This window comes from Dendronephthya gigantea, unplaced genomic scaffold (assembly GCF_004324835.1).
Source record: "Dendronephthya gigantea isolate DGI-Jeju-01 unplaced genomic scaffold, DenGig_1.0 000003F, whole genome shotgun sequence".
NCBI classification, from domain to species: Eukaryota; Metazoa; Cnidaria; class Anthozoa; order Malacalcyonacea; family Nephtheidae; genus Dendronephthya; species Dendronephthya gigantea.
The window spans coordinates 4255366-4280254 of NW_021163013.1; the positions used below are offsets into that span (position 1 = coordinate 4255366).

Here is a 24889-nt window from a genome sequence, read left to right on the forward strand (position 1 = left end):
ACATATAAAAATTATCTTCGCAATTGTAAGCTTTTCTAATGCTATAGATAATTATGATGCTACGAAAATGAATGCAATAACTTGCTGTGAATTTATTCTATACTAATTGGCCATTTTCGTTATCTAGCCTCTAGGTTTTGCACGAACAGAAGAGCCACATTATACGGCGACACTGCATGTATAAGTCTATAATATCATTATGCGGTCACTTTGTGAAGTTATGATACCAAATCTTTTATATCATCTATTTTCGGTTCGTATAAATTATATCCTCATTCTGATTGATAACTGAAAGAATTGTAGACTTGAGATAATCCAAAACTTCCGCTATAGCGGAACTGTAAATCGGTAAGCCGACTGTAAGATTATTAAGTGTACCAGGAACAAGTTTTGTAAATTGCGTGAAATCTTACGACTGTTTTTCTGCACTCATTCTAAAGTTTTCTAGACAGCTATATCATTTTGAATTTATTGATTGTATTCGATATACGTAACTTTGCTAGGAAAATCAAACGAAAAAATATTCGATTAGCATATAATTGCCACCAAATATGGATCACAGAGCTGAAACGGAACTCAGTTCTGCACAATAACAACCCAGATATTAAAACCAGCCGGCACGCAAGCTATGTCTGGCATGTGAATTTGAGCTCCCAACGAAAACAAATCGGCCAGTCTTAGCTGAAGAATATAATTATACGAAAGGAATAGGAAATTTCAAGGCTTATACTGTATAATATTTGATGATATAAAAAGTGCACGACCATTTGGATGTGGTCCACAATTAGGAATTAATTTGAAATTTGGATTAAATGCATTGAAATGCATTTGCTGCAAGATGGCGTTCAAATTTCATCGCTATATACAATAAGAGCTTTTACAAAATTTTTAAAGCGTGTATACATGAAGGTTATTATTTGCGTGATGTTGTGATTTGAATTTGATTGAGTTCTTGTATAAAAGGCGATCAGAACCTAGCATATCCATAACCTTTATTTCACTGATAAAGCTGTAAAGTGCTGGCAGTCGATCTAAGGGTGTGCAGAATACATGACCACAGCTTAAAATCGGAATCGCATTGACAGATTTTAATGTAAAAATATTGTTTTCAAATCTGTAGCCATGCAATAGCGTTGTTATTAAGGTGTTTTGAATTTAAAATTAGGTGGCGTACTTTATTCTGCACGTGCCCTTAGATCCGCCAACTGCTGTGAAGAACGTTGTATGATTTTGTTCTTGATTTACGACTTGTTTGACAGACTTGGAATTCCAAAATAACAATAAAAATACAATCATGATAGAAGTTTCAAATGCTTTAGTTCATTTTCTGTTGTTTCGAACCTTTCTTGTTCATTATGTACGGTACTTTCTGGAAATAAAAACCGCGGTTAATCTAGGTCAAACATCGGTCTCATCACGGTTAAACCGAGCACCGACCGAGGTCAAACCACGGCGAGACGGAGATTGAACCTCGGCCTAACTCGGTCTGACAGATTCTTAAGATTTTTTCGATTTGGTAGTTTTGTTGTCCTTCTCAGCTGCTCATAACATTTCCTTCGGAAACGAACGGCAACTGCAAAGGTATTTTTCTCTTGCAGTCGTCTGGAGTTTCTATCGGTGGACAATTACTGAACTGCAACATAATCGTAACCGAACCGCAACCGCAGTGTTAGGTTATTTCTAGACAGTACTGTATTTCTGTTGGTTTAGTAACAACTTTCCACCCGTTTCACCTATTCTAAAACGCTATAGAGCGTATATTCTAAAATTTAGAACAGCGCTCGATAGCGTCACTGAGTTGCAACCTGAGCAACCCACAACGGGCTTCGACCACATGTGTGCAAGATGGCGGAACGTTCGGAGAAGTACGATCTATTAGACGATGACCAAAAAACGATTTTGCGTGGTTTCTTCGAGCGAGGGATGACAACGACACGCAAAGATGTGAAGGAACTAATAGAAGAAGCTGCAGTAAAAACAAATGTTAGCGTTGCGCGTGTGAGGGTAAGTTTTCTTTGTATTATATATATTGTATGTCTGATATTGTCATTGATTATTTATCATTATGTGCGCCAACAAAATACTAGGACGGTGGAGCCAAAGGCTAAATTTCAATAAATTTGCATTTATTACTACAAAACTATATTTATATAGACTTGTACCGACGCGCTTTGCCAGTGCGTACGATGTTCGACCACCATTTCCATGGCATTATCATTCATTTTACTTAATTCTCGTGCACTCTGACTCAGTAGTCAGTATAATTACTGATCGCTTTATTCAAATTTTCAATGTCTGCTACGGTACGTACAGTATATGAGATTTAACTCGGAAGTACTGTAGTGTAGTTCAGTAGTTGTAGCAAGGTTAACTTATTAGTATTACATATTTTGTGATCAGTTATGTAACTAATAAAGCTGCAATGTTCACAGCTCACACTGCATTTACTGATTTTAATAGTCTGCCAAAGCATTCACAAATTTAACCGAGTCAATGTCCAGCTATTTGCTGCCAAATGGATTTCCATGAGTAATATGTATCATCATCAATGATGTTTACTATCATGGTTGCTGCTGTCTCTATCTTATAACCAAATTAACCCTTTATCAGCAGTTTTTCTGGGTTTCTCCCCTTGACAAGTACAAATTGTTCCCTGGAAAGCTTGAAACAGGTTGCCGATACTGAAAAGTAAGACTACCGGTACTGATCTGACAGGTTTTGCTGGTACTCAATAGACTAGTCAATGCATGTGAAGTGTGAACACAGCTAACTACTTGCAATCCAGCCACAGCACAATTAATTAGTGATAAGGCCAGACAACTTTATTAAGTAATCCATTACAGCTCCCAGTAGGAAACTGCCTCTTAATAGATTTTACTCTTGCTAACACAACACAGTTTTATTGTCATCAAGGGGAGATTTACCCCTGGCAGAATTTCATGTTCCATCTAATTTTTAAAACCTACCTGTATAGCAGATTTGACTGTGAAAATAGTGAGATAATTAATTAATTATGAGACATTTAAACCAACCCAATTTTAACTTAGAAATGGATTGGGAATGAGAGAAAAAGAAAGAAGTCGGGGCAGGCACTGGATGATACAAACCAACAAACAAAAAGGCACTGCAGAAGCAAGCCACAGACCACCGGGTACAACTTGTTTTGCTCATATATACTGAATTCAGGTAAGAATACAATTAAAATCATGTGTTACAATATTAACCTTGGTTTCTGGGTTAAATATTTCACATTACCATCGGGGTTGCCAGGTATTTGTGTTCAGGGGTCCAGTTATCATTATACCATATGCAATAATTTCTCAGGAGGGGTTGTGTACTTGTACAATTGCTACCTTTCTAAAGTATTATGTACATTTCTCTTGGCAGATACATGCCAAGAGCTGAGCAATAACTCTGACAAATTAAAAATGGCTGTAACAACCTGGAACTCACTGACTGTCGAAGAACAAGAATGCTGGAAAAAAAAAGCAAAGGATGCTCAGTCTGCAAATCCCATAGACCTTTCCAACAAAGAGCGCCATACCAAGATCAAAAAGGCAAAGAAGCAATTAATTTCTCAGGTATGCAAAAACAGGTGTCAATAGCGTCATTCAGACAAGTGTATGACAGGCTTCTTGACCTCAAACCAGTAAAGATCTTTCTTCATTTCTGAAATCCTAAATTTTTATATCTCTTTATTACTGTAAGTCGTGTAATATAATGGCATTTATACAGTTTCACCACCATTATTAAATAAAATTGTCTCTCTCTTCTTTTTTTTGTTATTTCTTTCATTGTATCTTTTGTTCTTTCTTTTGTTCTTCCTTGTTTTCTTCCTTTAGTTCTTCTTTTTGTTCTTCCTTTCTTTCTTCTTGTCTCTTTCCTTGCTTGTTTGCTTGCTTCCTTCCTTCCTTCCTTCCTTCCTTCCTTCCTTCCTTCCTTCCTTCCTTCCTTCCTTCCTTCCTTCCTTCCTTCCTTCCTTCCTTCCTTCCTTCCTTCCTTCCTTCCTTCCTTCCTTCCTTCCTTCCTTCCTTCCTTCCTTCCTTCCTTCCTTCTTTCCTTCCTTCCTTCCTTCCTTCCTTCCTTCCTTCCTTCCTTTTCCTTCCTTCCATCCTTCCTTCCTTCCTTCCTTCCTTCCTTCCTTCCTTCCTTCCTCCCTTCCTTGTCACATTGCATTTGACTGTTGATTGTTATCAGCAAATAATACACAATATACTCTGCATTGTTTCAATATGAAGGAATTATAAGAAGACCCATTGCAGTATGCATATTAGATGCAAGTACAGTGACTATTTTAATGAATTGTGTCTACCTTCCTTTAGCCGCTTTTTGTCCTGACAGGACTAGTAACTAAACCATGATATGTCTACTTCTTTTAGCTTGCATATTTAGAAAGCCTGGGGTGCACAGCATCTGTGTTGCTTCTGGAGCCAGGGGAATCCCCCTTGCTTCAGCAGTATGGGACAAATGAAGGCCTACATTTCTTAGAAGAAAACCAAAATGTTGCATTGAAGTTTATGGAATACATGAGTAAGTAGTGGCACAAACTTTTAGAAGTAAATGTGTACAGCCAATAAGATAATACACAATCGTATAAATCATGACTTCCACCTGTAACAACACAACCAAGTTGCCTGGTATGTACAGTTTGATAATTTGATCTTATCTCCAGGTATATATATATATATATATATATGGAAATATGGAAATATGGAAATATAGAAAATATAGAAATACAGAAATACAGAAATACAGAAATACAGAAATATATATGGAATATGTTTTTTCTTACATAGATTCTCCACAATGTGTCAAATACACCATGCACGATGTTCGTGAATTGTTTCGTCGGAAGTACAGTAAGTTTCATACGTACGATGTACAGTACATGTAATTATTGTTTACTGTGTTTCATACAACATATTTTCGGATGTGGTAGCTCGTCGTATTACAATGTGATAACATTGTAATGTGAATAACAATGTGATAACATTGTAATGTGAATAACAATGTGATAACATTGTAATGTGAATAACAATGTGATAACATTGTAATGTGACAACATTCTAATCTCGGTGATATCACTTTTATCGCATTCAGGACAATGTCATAAATGTCCCTCCCTCGCTTCGCTCACTCGTGACATTTTGTGATATTGTTCCTCATGCGATAAAAGTGATATCACCTCACTCCTCATATGATAACTCTACATAATTATATATACATTTATAATATAACATTTATAGTACGCGCGTGCTGATTGGTCGAGAAGCGTGTTTCTATAACTGTATAGAAACACGGGAATTTTCCCGCCGAACTGGTCAAGCGAAGTAATGTAATGAGAATTTGTAATTGAATCGAATTATAATATTTGTACAAAATCTTTTTATTGAGTTATATTATAAAAGAAATAGAAAACATTTTTTCCTGTGTTTCTATACAGTTATAGAAACACTTGTGGGAGTTTGGGAGAACGAGAAATAATCAGTGGGAAAACGAGCCCGTAGGGCGAGTTTTTCCACGTTATTTCGAGAGTTTTTCCACGTTATTTGGGAGAACGAGAAATAATCAGTGGGAAAACGAGCCCGTAGGGCGAGTTTTTCCACGTTATTTCGAGTTCTCCCAAACTCCCACGCGTGTTTCTATAACTGTATAGAAACACGGAAAATGTTTTCTATTTCTTAAATATATAATGCCAAGTATTTTATTGGAACGGTTATTTACTTGGTCAAAATAATTTACATCAAACGTAAGGAGGGTCTGCGTATGTGTAGTGTTTATCGTATGTGTAGTGTATTTAAGCTGCTCAGGTGCTATGAGTTATTTACAAATGATTGTAAATAACTCATAGCACCTGAGGAGCTTAAATAAAAAAGCGAAAACGTTTGTGCAAAATGAGTATATAGTATGTATTGATACCCTTCACTTTTAATCTTCTTCGTGCCATATATATACTTATATATATGCTTTACTTTTTTTCGTAGGTGAAGCATGTGGAAAGCCCATACAGAAAGTGCCGTATTCCAAAGGTGGTTTCGTCGTTTCAGGATTACCTGATGAAATTGAGTTTAGAAACCCGAGCACTTATGGGCAAAAACAAATCCAGAAAATCATGAACAAGGCTGATGACATCGCCTTTTGTTTACAAAATCCTGCTGTCAAAGTGCCATCACAAGTCACTGTCGCCGAACTTGCAGTACACAAGCAAATTTTGGTAAAATTAGTCACCGAAGAAACCGCTACAGCCAGCCTATCGAACCAACACCAAATCTTAGAGGAGGATTTGGAAGTATGCGAATTCGACCTCACCGCTAGTGAGTTCAATATTCTCACTACACAATTGCGGGATTACTTCCATGAAGATGCAATCACCGCACTAGAAAGTAATTTTGAGGCAGGCAGGGGTCATCAAGGGTATATATTACCCGTGTATACAACCACCAGTGATGCATACTGGTTGTTTTACCATCCCGGAACCGCCGATGAGATTGAGAATCTACAACCAGAAGATCCAATTAGCGGTTACTGGCTTGACAAGACCGAACAGGAACTACACTACAAGTTACTGGTTGAGCCCCAAGAAGCATCAATTGTGGCATTGAATTTGATCAACGACAATCTTAGCGAACTTGGGTCTCTTAGAGTTAGAAAACACCTTGATACAGAGGATGAATTGAGGCTCATTGCGGTGTCCGCTGATTTTGACTACTCTGTAAAGGAGTGTTTGAGAAAACATGGCTTTGATAAGTAATTTTTTAAACCTTCGTAAGACCTGTTTCAAACGGCGAGTTTACCATGTGCCTAACCCATCCAACCCAAACAATCGACTTGAGTCTATATGTTAAGCTCGACTACTTTGTTATTTTCGACGTTTGAATCACCAAGCCAACTTGGTCGAGCTCAATATGAATTGAATTCGGCACATGAAAACTCGCCGTTTTGAAACAGGCCTAAATTGTTCTGCCTAGAACTATTGCAAGTTGTAATTACACACCTACATAGGTACGTGAGTCATAATATCTATACTGTTGCAAATGTTGCGTTGTCATTGGCTACGTTACTCGCTGTCTATTCATCGATAGATAGTTGCAAAACGAACATTTAATGGTCCATCTTTCATGGGGTTTTTTCATGGGGTTTTTTGTTATTCAGACCACGCCCATTGCACTGTATGCTGGGTGGGGGTCCAAGCATGTGTAGAAAAAATGGTATCAGCAATGTCACATTTTTGCAATTTTAAACGTTGCTAACCGACTGATTTCAAAGATATGGTTAGAAGAGTCCTTGCTACGTGTCGAAGCGCTGCATAGAATACGGTTTCTGTGACTAGTGATTATTAAAGAATTAAATGGAAATAGATGAAAATTTGTAGAATGTTGTGGGTAAATGTGTCAAAATGATATAGGGAATTCGGTAATGTGCTTACTCGAGTGATGGGAAATCTGACAAGACTGAGGGGCTGTTAATATATGGGGAAGGCTGGCCCGCTTAAGAGGATTGGCCTTTCAGCTGGCGGTTGGCTTTCAGCTCGTGTTTATATGAGATGGCTTGGCCCTGTTAGGGGGGCTGGCTAAGGAGGAGGGATCTCTTCTTCAAGGGCCAGCTCTCCAGTGAGGGCTGGCCTTCTTCCATATAAACACCCCATGAATAACATAGGAACGAATAAGCAGGGCCGTTGCGATAGTGGTGTGTGTGTGTGTGCCCCAGCAAGGAAGCAAGCAAGCAAGGAAAGAGACAAGAAGAAAGAAAGAAAGAAAGGAAGAACGAAAAGAAGAACTAAAGGAAGAAAACAAGGAAGAACAAAAGATACAGTGAAAGAAATAACAAAAGAGAGAGACAATTTTAAATAATGATGGTCACTTTCAAAATTCAAAGTTCATCTTAATTTAGATATTTAGATAATCGCACTTTTCATCTGGGGTGCTTTTCACGCTCGCCCTCTTAGGTGATTAGGTCTATACCTGATACGAGCGACACGAACCCCAAAATTCAAAGTTCATCTTAAATTTATTCAAATGCTCTGAAATTTTGTATTTACACTAGTTTCCGTGATACAAAACGTTGTGCAAAGATCGTTAAGATAGTCGCACTTTTCATCTGGGGTGCTTTTCACGCTCGCCCTCTTAGGTGATTAGGTCTATACCTGATACGAGCGACGCGAACCCCAAAATTCAAAGTTCATCTTAATTTTATTCAAATGCTCTGAAATTTTGTATTCACGCTAGTTTCCGTGATACAAAACGTTGTGCGAAGTTTCGTTAAGATAGTCGCACTTTTCATCTGGGTGCTTTTCACGCTCGCCCTCTTAGGTGATTAGGTCTATACCTGATACGAGCGACGCCAACCCCAAAATTCAAAGTTCATCTTAATTTTATTCAAATGCTCTGAAATTTTGTATTCACGCTAGTTTCCGTGATACAAAACGTTGTGCGAAGTTTCGTTAAGATAGTCGCACTTTTCATCTGGGGTGCTTTTCACGCTCGCCCTCTTAGGTGATTAGGTCTATACCTGATACGAGCGACGCCAACCCCAAAATTCAAAGTTCATCTTAATTTTATTCAAATGCTCTGAAATTTTGTATTTACACTAGTTTCCGTGATACAAAACGTTGTGCAAAGTTTCGTTAAGATAGTCGCACTTTTCATCTGGGGTGCTTTTCACGCTCGCCCTCTTAGGTGATTAGGTCTATACCTGATACGAGCGACACGAACCCCAAAATTCAAAGTTCATCTTAATTTTATTCAAATGCTCTGAAATTTTGTATTTACACTAGTTTCCGTGATACAAAACGTTGTGCAAAGTTTCGTTAAGATAGTCGCACTTTTCATCTGGGGTGCTTTTCACGCTCGCCCTCTTAGGTGATTAGGTCTATACCTGATACGAGCGACACGAACCCCAAAATTCAAAGTTCATCTTAATTTTATTCAAATGCTCTGAAATTTTGTATTTACACTAGTTTCCGTGATACAAAACGTTGTGCAAAGTTTCGTTAAGATAGTCGCACTTTTCATCTGGGGTGCTTTTCACGCTCGCCCTCTTAGGTGATTAGGTCTATACCTGATACGAGCGACACGAACCCCAAAATTCAAACAGGGTTGGTAAGTTACTGAAAAAAATAAGCCAAACATTGTTATTGGCGGCCCTTTGATTCCTTTGTTTTAAACAAAGAAAACAAATGTTATGTTAATATATTTGGCTTATTTATTCATAAAATCTACCCACCCTGAATTCAAAGTTCATCTTAATTTTATTCAAATGCTCTGAAATTTTGTATTTACACTAGTTTTGGAATTTCTTACTACTGTAGTGTACTGTAATTTCTCAAGTTATTATGGGAACGACATCGTGTTATTCCGTTTTATTTGGAAATTTTTTATTGTTGCGCACATTTTCGCGTTCGTTTTCGACATTAAATTTTGGTAATAAAAAAATCGAACGCACGTGCCAAATCTTTGATTATTTCTAGTTTACTTTTATTATTAAGTTGCGGGTTGCTTATGGATTACTCATAACGCACTTGTCAACATATATTCTGATTACTATACTGGCAATAAATGTTGCAGGACCTCTTTAAATTTTAGAACATTTCAAAGCTCGAATCAAATGGTTTCTGAACATAATGTCACTATTGCATAAGCGACACCGTTGCGACACCATGCCAGAAACGTTTAGCAGAATATTTTTAACCAGGGCTTCCAGTCCCCCGGAAGGAGTTCCGTATTAACTGCTCAATGGGGGGTATCATGGGGTGCCACCCACTCATTGTCGCTGGATTGAGGTAAACTAACACATTTGTACATTTTCTAGGCATAAATCGCTACATATAGAATACCACTATTATTACAGTTTGTTCTAGTTCATGTTGTGGAATGTTCATCAAACATTACCACCATCACAATCACTTTGATAATGAGCTGCAGTATCGTCGTCATCTTCACCATCTAACAAATCAACAAGATCTTCTATAACCTGCTCTTCTATAACTGCGATTTCATCATCTTCAATAGTCTCCTGGAACAAGGACGTCGACAGATGAGAAGATGTTGTAGCAGTAATCCCAGAAATTGTGTCAAGAATAGGTGCATCTAAATGATTACGAAATGTGGTTCCTAAGGAAAGCAAAATATTGTTTGTCTCGCAAATTTCACTTTTCACCACAGTACAAATCCCATTTGAAAGTCTGCAGTCGTTCTGCGAGTGAAGTTGATAACTCTCTTCCAGACAATCTCTTCTTTTCAAATAATGGTCAAATAGCATTTCCATTTCCTTCAACAAGAGTTGCTGCTCCTCTTTGCATCGATCTAAGAAATTTTGTAGGTCAATTGCAGACCTTTTCACAGAAAAAGGGACACTCTCAACAGTACTCTCGTCGCAATATGTTCTGTAAAGACTAGACTCAGGATCCTTAGCTTCGTCAAAGTTCAAACTCTTTGGGCACCATCAACCAATTCCTGCAAAGCAGCTAAGGAGGCATTATACTTGGTGACCGTACTCTTGATCGCATTTGTTTTTCTGTTTATTTGCTTCGATAATTTCGTTGCTATTGCTTGACCATCTGGTAGTAAAACCAAAAGCATTAATATAGTTATAGAGTATTAATTGACAAACTGCTAAAGTTACCATGCAATTTGTATTTCGCTTCTCAAATACATTATTATACTGACAGTAATTCATAAAGCAAAGACGAAAGAAATTCACATCGTTAGTAATGCTGAATTCTTATTTTCATTGCAATTTATTCCTGGAACACTAGCGAAATTCAAGTTGGAATTTCTCGCCAAATATTGGTTCGTTTTGGAAGCTACAGTATAATACTTCTACCTTGTACTATCTATAAATTTAGTCCTCAGCAGAAGTGGACTAAATTTAGAGAAGTCCTATACGATGCATGTACATGTCGTACTTTCCGCTTCTGGTACCACATGTAGCAACTGTAACAGCACACCAGACACGGTTATCTTGGTAGACCGCTTTAGCCTTTACCTGAATATTTTCTTTTAAGAGAAATAAGAAACATCCTCTCCACTGCCATATTATACGTCTGCTCCACAATTGTATCCCGTCTTTGATTTTCCAAACCAAGAGCTGCCGCATTAAAATGTGCTTCACCTGGTTTCCACCTCTTCGGCAGCTTGTTACACTTCTCAATACTTTTCAGTGTCTTCATGACCCTAGATGGTTAGGTCATTGCAAAATAAAAGGATCAAAAAAGAAATTATGTAGGTTAGAATGAATCTTAATTTCTCTCACTCTTTTGTTTTTTTAACCACTTCAACCAGTTGGTCATGTGCGCCTTCCTCAATAGATGCAACATTCAATCTGTAATTAAAGAACATACGAAAACGTTGAAAAACCTGTGTAATAATAAAGTACAATCATGACAACATGTACGTACGTACAAGTTCCTTTATCGAAAAGGGAACGCACCTCAGCTGATTCAAATGAATTAGATTCTGAACGTACTTCTGCTGCCACGTCAAAGTGAATTTGGTTTTGGCTATAGGTATTGAAATACAGCATACAGAAGAATTGTTAGTAAACTAGAAACAACAATGTACTGTACGTGTAAGACACAAGTCATCAGCAACAAACCTCTCGTTAAAATCAGATTTTCCTCATCTTTCATCCACTTCTTAATTACTTCTCCATCATATGGAACTACGATTGAAACTTAATTGTTACAATTATTTTTGCGGATGTGTCATATGTACAGTATATACACCTTGTACCAAACAAATCAAATTTTTAGCTACTACACCGGATAACGCAGAGAACAGTTCTTCCAATTGCAACAATGCGTTTTGAAGAAGTACTGGACATTTCTTTAGCTTGTTCGCAAGTTGAAATCCTATTAGAGAGGTTAATAGTTTAAGCATAACGTATACTGTACATAATAAGCATAATGTAATATATAAACAGCAGATACTGCAGTACCACATGTACGAAGCTGGCGTGAGGAATAATGCAGCAAAGCATCGGTCAACATATCTGTACGTCGCCCGGGGCTCATTTCCTTGGTCATTGAAGAGAAACCTCTTAAATATGACCACAACCTTTCGATTCCTTCACCATCAGTTAAACCATAGCCTTGTAGTCGCCTTGGGCTGAACTGTATCTAGCATGGGTATGGAGTTTGTCAGAAAGAATAAATATTGTATACCAAACTAATTAGAAGTCTGAATTCATAGCATTATCATAATAAAACCATTCAGTATTTTACAGGGGATATCAGACATAGAAGCTTTATTTTTCTCAAAGTAATTACATGGTTCATAATAATGGAATGTCTATACATTACCTGGCAAGATGACTTGTGTCCATAGCAGTGGAAAATTGGTATGGCTAAATCAACTTTGTCAAGAATGTCTTCCCTCTCATTTTTCTACAACACAGTACAGCGTGCATTAGCTATTACCATATACCTGGTGTTAAACTAGTGATGTGGCTGGAGAAATCAATTTTTTACTGTTAACAGTACAGTACCTTCAAATGGGCTTCCAATGTACATGCAATATCATATGTAATCTTTACATCAACACTTGTCCCATCATAATTGTCTAATAGACGCTGTAGTTCGTACACGGAATAAGCTATCCTATAAAGAATAAAAATAGTTTTTTTATCAATAGTTTTTTATTTTTAAGACATTTTGTCCTGCGTGATTCATGGTTAAAGTGTTGTACCACGATCAGTATATGAAAATGACATATGGGAAGACCAAGTTGGAGAAAATAAATGAATATACTGCAGTACACTATTGGTTTTTGTAAAGTGTTGTTCTGACAGCCATTCATTATCAGTGCAAACTTACTCAAATACCAACTTAATCATATACCTTTCTCCATGTTTAATGTTGAGGAAGCCTTTTGGGAAATCGTGTCTGCAAACACGTCCAAAAACACCCTTTTCATCATAGAGTTTGTTTCTCCCTTTTGACCTGAGCATGTCAGTTACTTCTCCAGCTTTAAATTCATTGCATTCCTGATAAGGTTTATACAGTTTACAATTAACCTGTCCAATAATTAATACACACATCTGTGCATATTATATGCCCCATGTATTGTGTAAAAGCTTGGAGTGACCTACAGTATAGTATAGAAATTTGTAAGAGTGATGTAATAGCACCTGAAGAGCTTTATATAGCGAAAATGTTCGTGCAATAAATGTTACAAAATATACAGAGTATCCTTCTATTATTTACATGAGCTTCAACTTGTCAAATGAATCGTTCTTTATAACTATTACTTGCGTATTATTATTATTATATATATTATGTATATACATCAGACCTGAAGAGCTTTCACAAGCGAAAACGTTTGTCTGTAAATAAAAATGTTTTATACCTACAAGTGGTTACAATTCCTCCTGTTGTCAAACTATTTATATATATTATATATATATATATATATTATATATATATTATATATATATATATATATATATGTATATATATTAATTATATTATCATAGCATAGACTGTATACCCTTGTACTCACAACATTTGATTCTTTGGCATTTGCTGTGTAACTTTGAACAAAATTGTCAACATCATTTTGATCAGCAAACATGGTTGTTTTGTGTCTGGATGGGTAAATATCAGTGCCTGCAGATTTCTTCCGCACAAGCCCAAAACAGCCATCCATACACTCCACAATGCTTCCTGATTTACCATCCTAAAAAAGATATCACAACATCTACATGCATATTAAGGAAATTAATATGGCTTAGATAGTACATGCAAGTACAGTTCAAGAGAAAAAAATAGGCCCATGATAGTATACAATGGGCATTTGAGGATGAAGTTGCACATGCACATATTAGGTGAAACACAGTAATAATGTAAACCGAAACTTACCTTAGGACAAAGAGGGCAGATACTTCTAGAAATTTCTGGGGTTTTTTGCCAATATGGTGAACCATCTCTCATCATATACTGGTGATATCTACACAAATACAGTGACAGTATGACTTAGTATGAAAATGTTTAAGGAATATATACATGCATTCTGTAGTTATATTATTCTATTAGGGTATTACCCAATCTAACAGTACACAAAATGCAGTTACCAGTACCTAAATTCATCAAAGGAATCGCTGTTGAGACCAGAGTAAACATTTTTCACCTACAGTATTGAATACAGAAAATATGAGATGAATTTCCCTTTCATGTATCCTATCTGCAGTGGTAAGTTTAGTCATTGTGGTATATCATCACAGTAATGACAACTGTATAAGTTGTCATCACTGTTGTCACAGGAACATCAAACACAAATTGACAATTGTAATCTTACAGTCCATAGTAAGTAGTAAGAACATTCTATAGTAAATTAACAAAATTTACCCATTTTGGGAAAAGAGTTGATTTATTGAGGACAGTCAACATGTCACAGAACTTTTGCAGAGAAACTTGACATTCCAAAACAAGTGCTTCTGCCAACTCCATCAGCTTTATGTGATAAGCTACAATAGGGCGTTTTGCAGAGTTAGGCCATAAATGCATCTTCCATAGGGTCACGACATCACTTTCACATTCACAAAAAAGGATTTGCTTCTGATGCTGTCGCCCTGGGTAAAATTAACATACAGAATTGCTCACTTGAGAATCATTCTGTAACTGATAAAGTAGGTCAGCTCACTAGCTGTTGATGTATGCAAACTTGGCAAAAATGCCAAATGGTTTGAATTTAAGTATTGTCCTTCATTCCCCACATGGTCTTTCATATTCAAATTATTTCACAAGTTTCCATATGTCAATAGGCTGGCTGAAAGTGTACCATGTCATTGTCAATATCATACACTCTATGTACATAAATCTATGACACTCAGAGTTTCTCTGTTGGTGAATCAAATATGTAAGGCATTATTATACCTGGTCCAACTGTAGATCTACTGTACAGTATGCTTTTGGGCATCTTAATGTATATCTTTAGTGGCCTAGGGTTGATATTTTACTATTTACTAAAATATCAATAGACATGTTATATTACCATTTTGGTACTTGGTGGCTTACCGTGTTGATCAATGCATGCAACAATTCTGGCACAAGATGTAGGACAATTCCTTTGATGCCATAAGCTCAATGGTTTCTGGTCAACAAAGAATGGTAGAAAACAGCCATCCTACAGATTGAAAGATACAAATTATTATTAAAACCTCAGTGATCATACACATCTGTTCAGAATACCTAGCAGAAGCTATTATGCAAGCTATCTACCTACAAAATTACCAACAAGGTAATTACACTTTCTATCTACAAGTTAATTTATCTGAGCATGGCATCCCACCACTAACTTGCTTTGTAAATTTTTAGGTAATGGTAACCACTCCACCAAAGCAAAAACAGTGTGTGGTGTGGAATGACACAATTTAACAAAACACACAAAATCCAGATCAGCCATTAAAAAATTGAAGTGACATTACTGCTACCATGTTGGTGGACAACATCAAAATTTCAATGGTTAGACAGTAAAATAATGAAATGCATATTGATTCATGCAAGCAAGCAAGCAATTGAATGGAACTAGAAGGAGACTTTGGGAGACTCTGACTCAGCTTGCAATTTGCAAACGTATTAATAAATTCATGTACCTTAAATATTTCTAAAACATGGAAGTGATTCCTTGTGTTGTGACTGTTAATTGCACAGTTTCTGCAATAATAAATATCGTGACCACAGTCGAGGCAACGAGTTTCGGCGAATGCTGTGCAATCACAGCACTGTACATCGTTGGCTGTGAAAGCATTTCGTTCGTAGCGAGATTTAACAAGCTTCTCCCTGACTTCTTCCCATTGTCTGTATTGCCGTAATCGTCTTGACTGATGTTGTGATAAGTCAGAAGTACTACGGTCACCAAGAATATCGCCATTATCATCACGATCATCGCCATGATCATCATGATCGGTATCCATCGAGAGCGAGGGCAAATTGCTGGTAGATATCTCATCACCATGAGCACTTGAAACATTGTCTGATGATGTTTTCAGAAAGATGCTACCGGCACGTTTGCTTCCACTTGTGGAAACTGAAAGCACGCGCAGTTTAACGGGTTTAAAACGTTTTGGTTTATTCACACTACCACTTCGAGTTCGCTTGGGCGCCATGTTGATGTTGTCTTCGCGGGCAAATGCCCGTTGTGGGTTGCTCAGGTTGCAACTCAGTGACGCTATCGAGCGCTGTTCTAAATTTTAGAATATACGCTCTATAGCGTTTTAGAATAGGTGAAACGGGTGCAACTTTCTGCCCTTTTACCCTTAAGATCTCGTGGCATGTAGCAAAAGAAATACGCTATACCGTGCATTTGTTTACTAAAAGCTTTGTAAATTATTCAATTTAATGACATCTAGCATAAATTATAACATACATTATTAACTTTGGCATTGATTTGAGCAACTTTTGAATATATTTAACAGCTAATCTTAACATAAAAAACGGTGCGTGGTTAAATTCATTAAAAAATTTAAAGTTGCTTACCTTGGCTTCGGAATGTAGAAATTGGTATAAACTTCCTGGCTGTGCTTTTTAATTGTTAAAATTGCAATCTTAAAATTTTCCTAATTAACAAATTCTGTATTCTTTATGTTACAACGTAACTTAGCGTATCGCTCGGTTTCGCTACGTACCCGGTTTATTTAATTATTAAAACGCTTTCATCGAGTGGACAAACATTGCGATACCGTTTGTGTATTTAATGATAGCAATGACAGTATAATTATAGCGGTTGTTTTGTGAAGTTATGATATCAACTGTCTATACTATCTATTTCATATATCCTCAATCTGATTGATAAGTGAAATAAATGTGTAATTGAAATTCAAATACTCCAAAATCTCCCTGCCGGAACTAAATCGGTAGGCTGATGGTAAATAATGATTGTATTCTAATTCTATACTATATAGGAACAAGTTTTGTCAAATGAATCGCGTAGATCTTACGACCTTTTTTCTGTGCTCATACGAAATTTTTCTAGTTTATAGCAAGTTAGACAGTTTATACCAATGTATTGATTGTGTTCAATATACATGTCTTTGTTAGGAAATTAAAATGATAAGATAAAACATGCGATTATTAACCTATAATCGCCGCCAAATATGGATCACGGAGCTGAAACGGAACTCAGTTCTGCACAATAACAACCCAGACATTAAAAGAAGCTGGCACGCAAGCTTTATCAGGCATATGAATTTGAGTTCCCAACGAATACTAACTGACGGAGAAAGAAAGAAATAAGGATTTTGAGGTATGTACAGTATATAAGAGGACATAAAAATTAGATAACTATTTGCATGCAGGTCACAATTGGAAATACTGATATTTCAGATTTAGATTAAATGCATTTCAGACTCAAATTTCCACATCATATGAGCAGAGCTTTTAGAATTTTTCAAAGTTCAAATTTGGATTTTATTTTTAAAAAATTTCTATTCCGAACTTTTAAAGCCGGCGTTTGACGCTTTAGTTCCAGAGTTTAGTTTTGTACTGTTTTGACGTTTTGAAGGTCGATTTTTTAACCATTACTATAAGCTGCAAGAGTCGATAAATTATAACTGATGGGGCATCGACTAATAAATTTCCAGCTTGAAGCAGCTGGGAAACAGGCGATGTTAACTTTTTATGAAGCTATTTGATTATACATTTTATGATTCCGAATGATAGTAAATTAGTAATATAATAGTGCGTTTTATTATGTGCGCCCAGGTATTTTTGAATGTACCCTTTCTAGACCAACTCGATCAAAACTAAAAGGCGGACTGCGCATATTTTTTGTACTCAATGTGTTATTTTAATTTTAAAATCTAGTAAGCTATTAAGCATGTTGCTAAAATGGACATGGGCAATCAATATGGACTTTTCTTCCGCTCTTAAAGATGGCCCTCGTTTTAAGTTAACATGCGATGTTTTTGCAGTCTTCTACTTTTATTTATAAACTTTCTTGGCTAAAAGCAGCTTCTTTAGCTTGAGTAAACGCTTTGCAAACGTCTTGTTTAATTTGAAAAACGTTATCATCGAGTAGACACACCGTTTCTATATTTCATGATAGCAATGATTGAAAATCAGTAGCTAGATGCATGCAATAAATAAAACTAGCATGTATACTGTATGTATATATTTGCTATATAGTTAATTTTATCGTATATAGGTAGGAGCTATACTCGTCAAACTTATTCTCACTCGTCATACTTATTGTCAAAATTCTATGTCATGGATCGTGAAAGTTGCACGGTTGGGGTTCGACTGTTTTGTTATCACCAAGCGAGCGCCTAGGAGGGTACATATTCTGCTCGGTTGTTACGAATTACCAGTGAACTTTAATAAATAACTGGAATGCTACCTTATGACTGTTTTCGTAAAGTTTATAGCGATGTGCAATTTTGATACCAATATTTGTACGCAACGGATATCCTAAAAGCTAAAATTTCATCGCAAAATACACTTGATAGACATTGTTTAGTATTATAAGTTTATGTTTATATAATTCCAAGTGACTAGATCTAAGATAGCAAAAAAGTTGTATTATAATTATTGTGTAAAACAAATATTCCTGTCATTGTCTCTACGCTTTTTCCTAAAAACCAAGAGCGGGTAATCGAGGGACGGGGAGCCAAGAACGGGGAACGGGGAATGAGAATCTGCGGAATCTTTAAAACCCGGAACGAGAATTTCCGGAGTCTTTAAAAGTCGGAATGAGAATCTCCGGAATGATTAAAACCCGGAATGAGAATCTCCGGAATCTTTAAAAGCCGGAATGAGAATCTCCGGAATAATTAAAAGCCGGAATGGGAATCTGCGGAATCTTTAAAACCAGGAAGGAGAATCTGCTGAATCTTTAAAAGCCGGAATGAGAACTTCCGGAATCTTTAAAACCCAGAATGAGAAACATGTAAACGGAAGGAGCAGTAAAATAAATTCCGTTCAAAAGCAAATTGTGTCATTCGATATAAACTTTTTTCCATAAAAACGGTCAATTTTTGATAAAATGAGCCTGGCCCTTGAATTCTGTAGCCCTGCTACATTGCTAATATACGCACGCAATTTGTTAATTTTTCAAACTTGATGCTTTTTCTTCGCTTTGATCGTCGTCGCCCTTGTCCTCACTGTCTAACCTAGGACATGCACTTTGGAATACAGGACAAATAGTTGAAGTCATTCAATAATCAATATCAATAATGTGATGTCCATGTCCGTCAAAAAGTTATAAAGTGAACTCTCTTTTGAGCTCTTTTGTGTATAGTAAGGCGCTTTTACATCTTCTCTGATTAAAGCTATTAAAACTGAAGTAAGTTTTATCAAACCTAATATTACTAAAGTAATAGTAATAGTAATATTATTAAAGTAATATTACTATTTAGAGTTGCCTGACTAGGGTGCTACCAGTGTAACCGGATTTAATTGATACATTTTTCTACTAGAGCCAGTTGGATGCACTGCACATAAACAGCAACAGCCCCATCTGATTTTAATCATACCACACTTAGACCAGAAAAGGAAGTTGGAAATGTAAGTAGGTTTGAGCAGCTTGAGTTCATAACTCTTCCTAGTTATAAGAAAGAAATCAAAGGCCAGCCTATAAAATGCTTAGCTTAATTATGGCATGCATGCTCATCAAGTGCAATTCATACTTGTTGCACCTTAACACAATTAATGGAGTATAGATACTGAAAACGAGGGGTTGTGAATATGTATATTATGTACCCCTGGTTTTCAGTATCTACTCCATTGTGTTTAAGTGCAACAAGCATTAATTGCACTTGATGAGCATGCCATAGAAAATTTTCAGTCATCAGTACATAGCTAGGGACCAATGAAATTCCGCAGATGATATTGCACTGAAAGCAAAATAAATCATTTTAGTATTTCTTCGTGAATCCTCAAAAATATATTTCGGTGGTAAAATGAAAGTCAGACATATGAATGAGGAAGCTGAATTCCTCAAAATAAATTTGAAGCCGTTTACACCAATGCAAATCAATGTGACAATTGAACAACCCTAAGCTAAATGACAATTAAAATGTCATATATGTACAACAAAGTGAAGACTTGTCAACCTGTTCGGAAAACAAATAGCTAGTGATAAATAAGTGCTGCTTTTCTAACCATGGTATGTGCTGGATAAACAAGCTTGATTTCTTTCTACTGAAGAAAGGTTATAGTAAGGTTATAGTGAGAAAAATGTACCAAATCTGTTTATAAATACACTGGGAGTAGACCTCAAACCTGCTACTTCCATTAAGCTATGAAATTGTAGGGCATGCATGGGAGGGGGCAAAGTTCTTAGTGTTTTTCAGTTTAATATAAAAGCTAGAACTGAGTATTAGATTTTCCAAACTACTCTCAATATTAATAGTATATAATATTAGGTTTGATAAAACTTACTTTTTAACAGCTTTAATCACAGAAGATATGATGCACCTGACTAAGCATAATGAGGCTTATTATGCAAAAAAGTATTTCTGCAGTACAAAGCTTTTCGCCGTTTTATATCCCTGTTTCCGCCTTTCGTTTAAACACTTTTCGATACCTTCATCGTTGTTATAATTGTTTTTTAGGTGAAGGAGTTTTGCCTTTCATTTGAGACGTTTTTGTGATGTTTTCATCAATCTTTTCGGCTGCTTTCTTGGGGGGAAATATGATAAGGGCCGACACAAACTCAGGTTAAAATTTAGTTTTTTCCAAACTATTTCGTCTCAATTTTTAAAAAAAAAAATTATTTTTTTTCCTGTTATTTGTGCAAAATTTGGCGACATATAAAGGAGGAGGCAAAAGTTTGAGTCCAGTGACTGTATTTCATTGTTTTAGCGGCATATATTAATTTTCTATAGAAAACCTTACCGATAAGTGAACTGCAAAAAAGTAAATAAGTAAACTGAAAAGTACATGCTGCACAACAACTATGAGATGTTATGATATTCATTAAACGTATGTTAATGTGCAAACATGCATTCCATTTCAATGCTTAGCCGTATTTCTTATTTTTGCTCTTGAAACGGCCTTTATACTCTTGCTGGCATAGATTTCTTAGGTTTTTAATTTCGCACGTTCACTACCTTGCCAGCATTCGTTGACCACTTGCCTCAAGTCATCCTGGCTGGTGGGTATGTGCCTTAACCTTTTCCGATTAAAACAGTCCTAAAAGTGTCTCATAAGTTTTAGATCTGGAATTTGAGGTGGAAAGTCATGAAAACGAGATCACCAGAACGAGTTTGCTTCTAAAAGATTTCTGGCACATAGAAGATGTGCATGTGCTTAGGGTGATTATCATGTAGTTAGACGCGCGATCTTCTTTGTACCAGATGAAATTCCATTTCCTTGAAGAACTGGATGATACTTCTCTTTAATTAGGATTCTATTATATCTTTCAATATTGCCAAACCCAGCATGACCGAAGCAGCTAAAAGTTTGCTTGAGTAGAATTTAATTTCTTCGAAACCTCTCCAAGGTTAGTTGCATACCACCTTTTGAAATTTCCACTTTTTCTGCGATTATACGAGAAAAAAATCCTTCAATACTTAATGCAACTATTTGTCCTTGTGCACCATCACTTTGCCCTTTTCCCCACCCATCTTGGGCAGTGAAAAAGAAAGAGAACTTTATTGTGTTATAATTTAGATCATTGGGACCAAAACAGTGTGCAATTAATATGGTTTAAAATACTGAAACATTAGCACGCATGTTTTAACTCGAATACACTGCCAGGATTTATTACTGGAATTCTAAGACGACTGGACTCAAACTTTAGCCCCCTACTGTATTTGGTGCAAAATTTATGTTTTTGTGACTAAAATTATTGAAAAGTCACGGTCGAACCACCACCATGTTCACATTTCTCATTTAAAATTATTCTATACCAATTCTATCGATCAATAAGCTGTAATTCTAGAGCAATGTTACAACTCATCAAAAAAAAAATAGCAGAAATCTGTTGGCAAAAACTATCAAGGGCGTAGGAAGCATCCAGAGGTTTGGGGGGCACCAGCTTCTAGGGGCACTTTTGGTTAATAAAAAGGACGGTTAAAATGGTTAATAAAAATATATATATAGGGGACGAAAAATTCAGAGACCGCCAACCGCAGAGCATTTTTCGTATTTCTTGGGCTTCTTACTGCTAGGGGGGTCCGGGGGCATGCTCTTCCCAGAAAATTTTGAGATATAGGCCTCTGAAATGGCCGCAAATCCCTCTCAATTTAAGGAATTTTGGGAAATAGTAGATACTTTTTTGTTTCTTTTCGCTTCCCTAAAAGGCTTTTTTTTCACAAAAAGGTCACCTTTGGTCCGTTGAAAAATCTTGGCCCTTCCTACGCCACTGAAAACTATAAGAGATATAATATACAACGGAGTTTTTTAGTTTATTTTCCCTGTGTATATAGACTACAGTACATGTGATGTCATGCATACCGACTGAAAAGCAAAACAACTTTTGAACTTGGCACTCATGCATGACATGGACGGTAAAATATTCATAACTAAAACATAATATCATTATCTATTTTGAATTGCCATTTAATATTTATTTTCCCACAATATTATGCTAAAAGTAACCACAATGCGAGCAGCCGCGCTTGAAGATGTACAAAACATGATTGCAAAGCCGAAGGCGAAAAAAGTATTAAACCTGAAAATTCGGAAGTGTTTTCCTTTTATGATGGTGTCCTTTTCTTTTCAACTATTCCGGTGGTTATTAAACATGCATCTATTGCACGGTAGTAGATAGAAAGAATAGTGTTTTGTAGTGACACAAAATATAGAGAACGTCAGATGCATTCGAATTCGACTTTTAAATAAAATCGGCCTTCAGGTGCCATGCATCGTATGCATGTTCTTTATCAAAACGAAATAAACAATAACATTTCAGTCAGTTACTTTTTACCATTTTAACAGTATCATTGTGAAAGGTATAAAGATAAAAAATACAGTGATCTTTGTGAATAAATTTGAATTAATGAAATAATTTCAGCCATCAGGTTTGAAAATTATATAATCCGACTGTCACTTTTCATTTAGTTTCTAATACTTTTTATCATAAAAACATTGATTTTGCACGAAATAGATGTCGCCAAATTTTGCACAGAGAAGAAGAAGAAAAATGAAATACATTTTCAAAACTTCAGACGAAGTAGTTTGGAAAAAACTAATTTTTTACCTGCGTTTTTTTCGGCCTGTTCCATATTTCTCCGACGAAAGCAGCCGAAAAGATTAATGAAACTATCCTGAAATCTATGATAACAACGATGAAACCAAGCTTAAAAGTTTCGAAAAATAAGTAAAACAAAAGCGAAGTTCAGCCCAAACAAGTTGCGAAATATTGTCTAAACTTTATCAAGTTGAAGTTCATTAAATCCGCAGAGTGATTTTGATCGCTATTATTTTTTTTTAGCGGTTGCCATGATGTATGTCGACCGTTAATATGAACTTTACACTTAAAATACTCGATTTCGCGGGAAATTTAAATGCAACGAACTCAATTTAGCCTGTAAATTTAGCTTCCAACTTAACTTCTAATGGAATGTACTTTCAACATGATTTACTTTTTTATTGATAGAGATTGAAAATGTTCCTCCCAAAAGTGTTGGTTTTGATTACATTCATGTCACCGTTCGCGGTATCGACGTCAAGTGGTACAATTGAGAAAAAACGATCAGTAAACTACAATGCAGTAGAAGGATGTTTTTCTTCATTCCCATTTGCAGGCCTGACAAAGCAAATGGGAGGTCACAACTCAAATCTTATGTGTCAAGATACCTGCAGAAATAAGGGATATATTTTGGCTGCGACAAAAGGCGATGAATGTCAATGTGGAAATGTCTATCCAAACGGACAAAAAGTGAAGCAAAGTCGATGCACAACCAAATGCCGCTCGTGGTCACCCTGTCATGGACCACAAAGCTGCTGTGGTGACCTAGTGCATATTCCGTCAGCGAAGTTGGCAACATTGACGTCGCTAAACAAGTGCTTCGTAGACTCAGTCATGAGTGGGAGACAAACAACGGATATCGAAGATACATGAAGGCATATGTTACAATACCTGGTGTACAAAGTCACATCGAAAACTGGTGGAGAAGCTTTGATCGTGTAGGTTGGTCATTGTGTCGAAGTGGCACATACATGACAGGAATGTATCGGAACACGCGATCTGGGTCCGACCCTATTTACCTCCTCGAAGAAGCAAAGTGTGTCGATGCGCCGGGTTATCTGTATCCATCAAAGAAAGATCAAGATTGTTACAACCACAACTGGTGGGGAAGTTTTGATCGCAAGGGTTGGTCTGTCTGCGGAAATGGCTATTACATGACAGGACTCTATAGAACGTCGGGACATAATTTATACAATATAGAAGAAGCCAAATGCTGTCGACCAAAATCCCAAGTAAAGAGTTGGGGCAACTGTTACAATCACAATGTCTGGAGTTCGTTTGATCGCAAAGGGTGGAGTTCGTGTGCATCTGGATACTACATGACGGGTTTATATAGGTCGTCGTGCCAAAAGTTGTACGGCTTGGAAGAGTTTAAATGCTGTAAGATGGGGGCCTACAATGGAGACTCGTGGGTTGAAAGACCTGATCTCGCGATAAATGTGAAAGATGCATCCGGACACTTTAAACGTTGCTCAATGAATGCAATGGATAAATCGGCAGACAGTAGCACATATAAGTGCGCGGATATCTCGGAACATACAAACATGTTGGCACTAAATGCTCTAAAATTCATCGTTGAAGACAAGAATCCACCTGACACCAAAACTACTCGTCCAGTTAAAGTTGGCCATCCGTTGTTATGCTCAGCTTTCTTTATTCCATACAGGTGCACCAAATTGTTTACAACGTTTTCAACTAGATCATCACTTAAAATCGGTACTGGATTGTCTCTGGCTGTAAATGTTGGAACATCTGTAAACATC

At 36.5% G+C, this 24889-nt stretch overlaps 2 protein-coding genes and 1 long non-coding RNA gene across 4 annotated transcripts; 2 read left to right on the forward strand and 1 right to left on the reverse strand.

Moving 5' to 3' along the window:
- The first annotated feature begins 1729 nt into the window (after positions 1-1729).
- Positions 1730-7666, forward strand: LOC114538939. Of its 2 annotated transcripts, none has more exons than XM_028559780.1 (6): positions 1730-2004; positions 3048-3186; positions 3388-3581; positions 4380-4530; positions 4797-4859; positions 5985-7663. In XM_028559780.1, the coding sequence occupies exons 1-6, from the start codon at positions 1846-1848 to the stop codon at positions 6749-6751; spliced, it is 1473 nt and encodes a 490-aa protein (XP_028415581.1). In that variant the 5' UTR covers positions 1730-1845; the 3' UTR covers positions 6752-7663. The 2 variants fall into 2 exon arrangements, with proteins under 2 accessions (XP_028415581.1, XP_028415589.1); XM_028559788.1 differs by lacking the exon at positions 1730-2004 and adding an exon at positions 2011-2303 and having other exon boundaries at positions 5985-7666.
- Positions 7667-9876: 2210 nt separating this feature from the next.
- Positions 9877-16225, reverse strand: LOC114541070. Its single transcript, XM_028561059.1, has 17 exons — positions 15589-16225; positions 15011-15119; positions 14342-14565; positions 14074-14123; positions 13856-13943; positions 13497-13673; positions 12836-12981; positions 12484-12595; positions 12299-12382; positions 11935-12115; positions 11759-11848; positions 11593-11658; positions 11428-11497; positions 11251-11319; positions 10984-11171; positions 10439-10555; positions 9877-10301 (listed from the first exon to the last, which is right to left on the reverse strand). The coding sequence occupies exons 1-17, from the start codon at positions 16099-16101 to the stop codon at positions 9877-9879; spliced, it is 2709 nt and encodes a 902-aa protein (XP_028416860.1). The 5' UTR covers positions 16102-16225.
- A 951-nt stretch (positions 16226-17176) lies between these two features.
- LOC114538956 lies at positions 17177-23873 on the forward strand. Its single transcript, XR_003688831.1, has 3 exons — positions 17177-17237; positions 19408-19495; positions 23535-23873. It is a non-coding gene; the product is annotated as an uncharacterized LOC114538956 (long non-coding RNA).
- The last annotated feature ends 1016 nt before the right edge of the window (positions 23874-24889 follow it).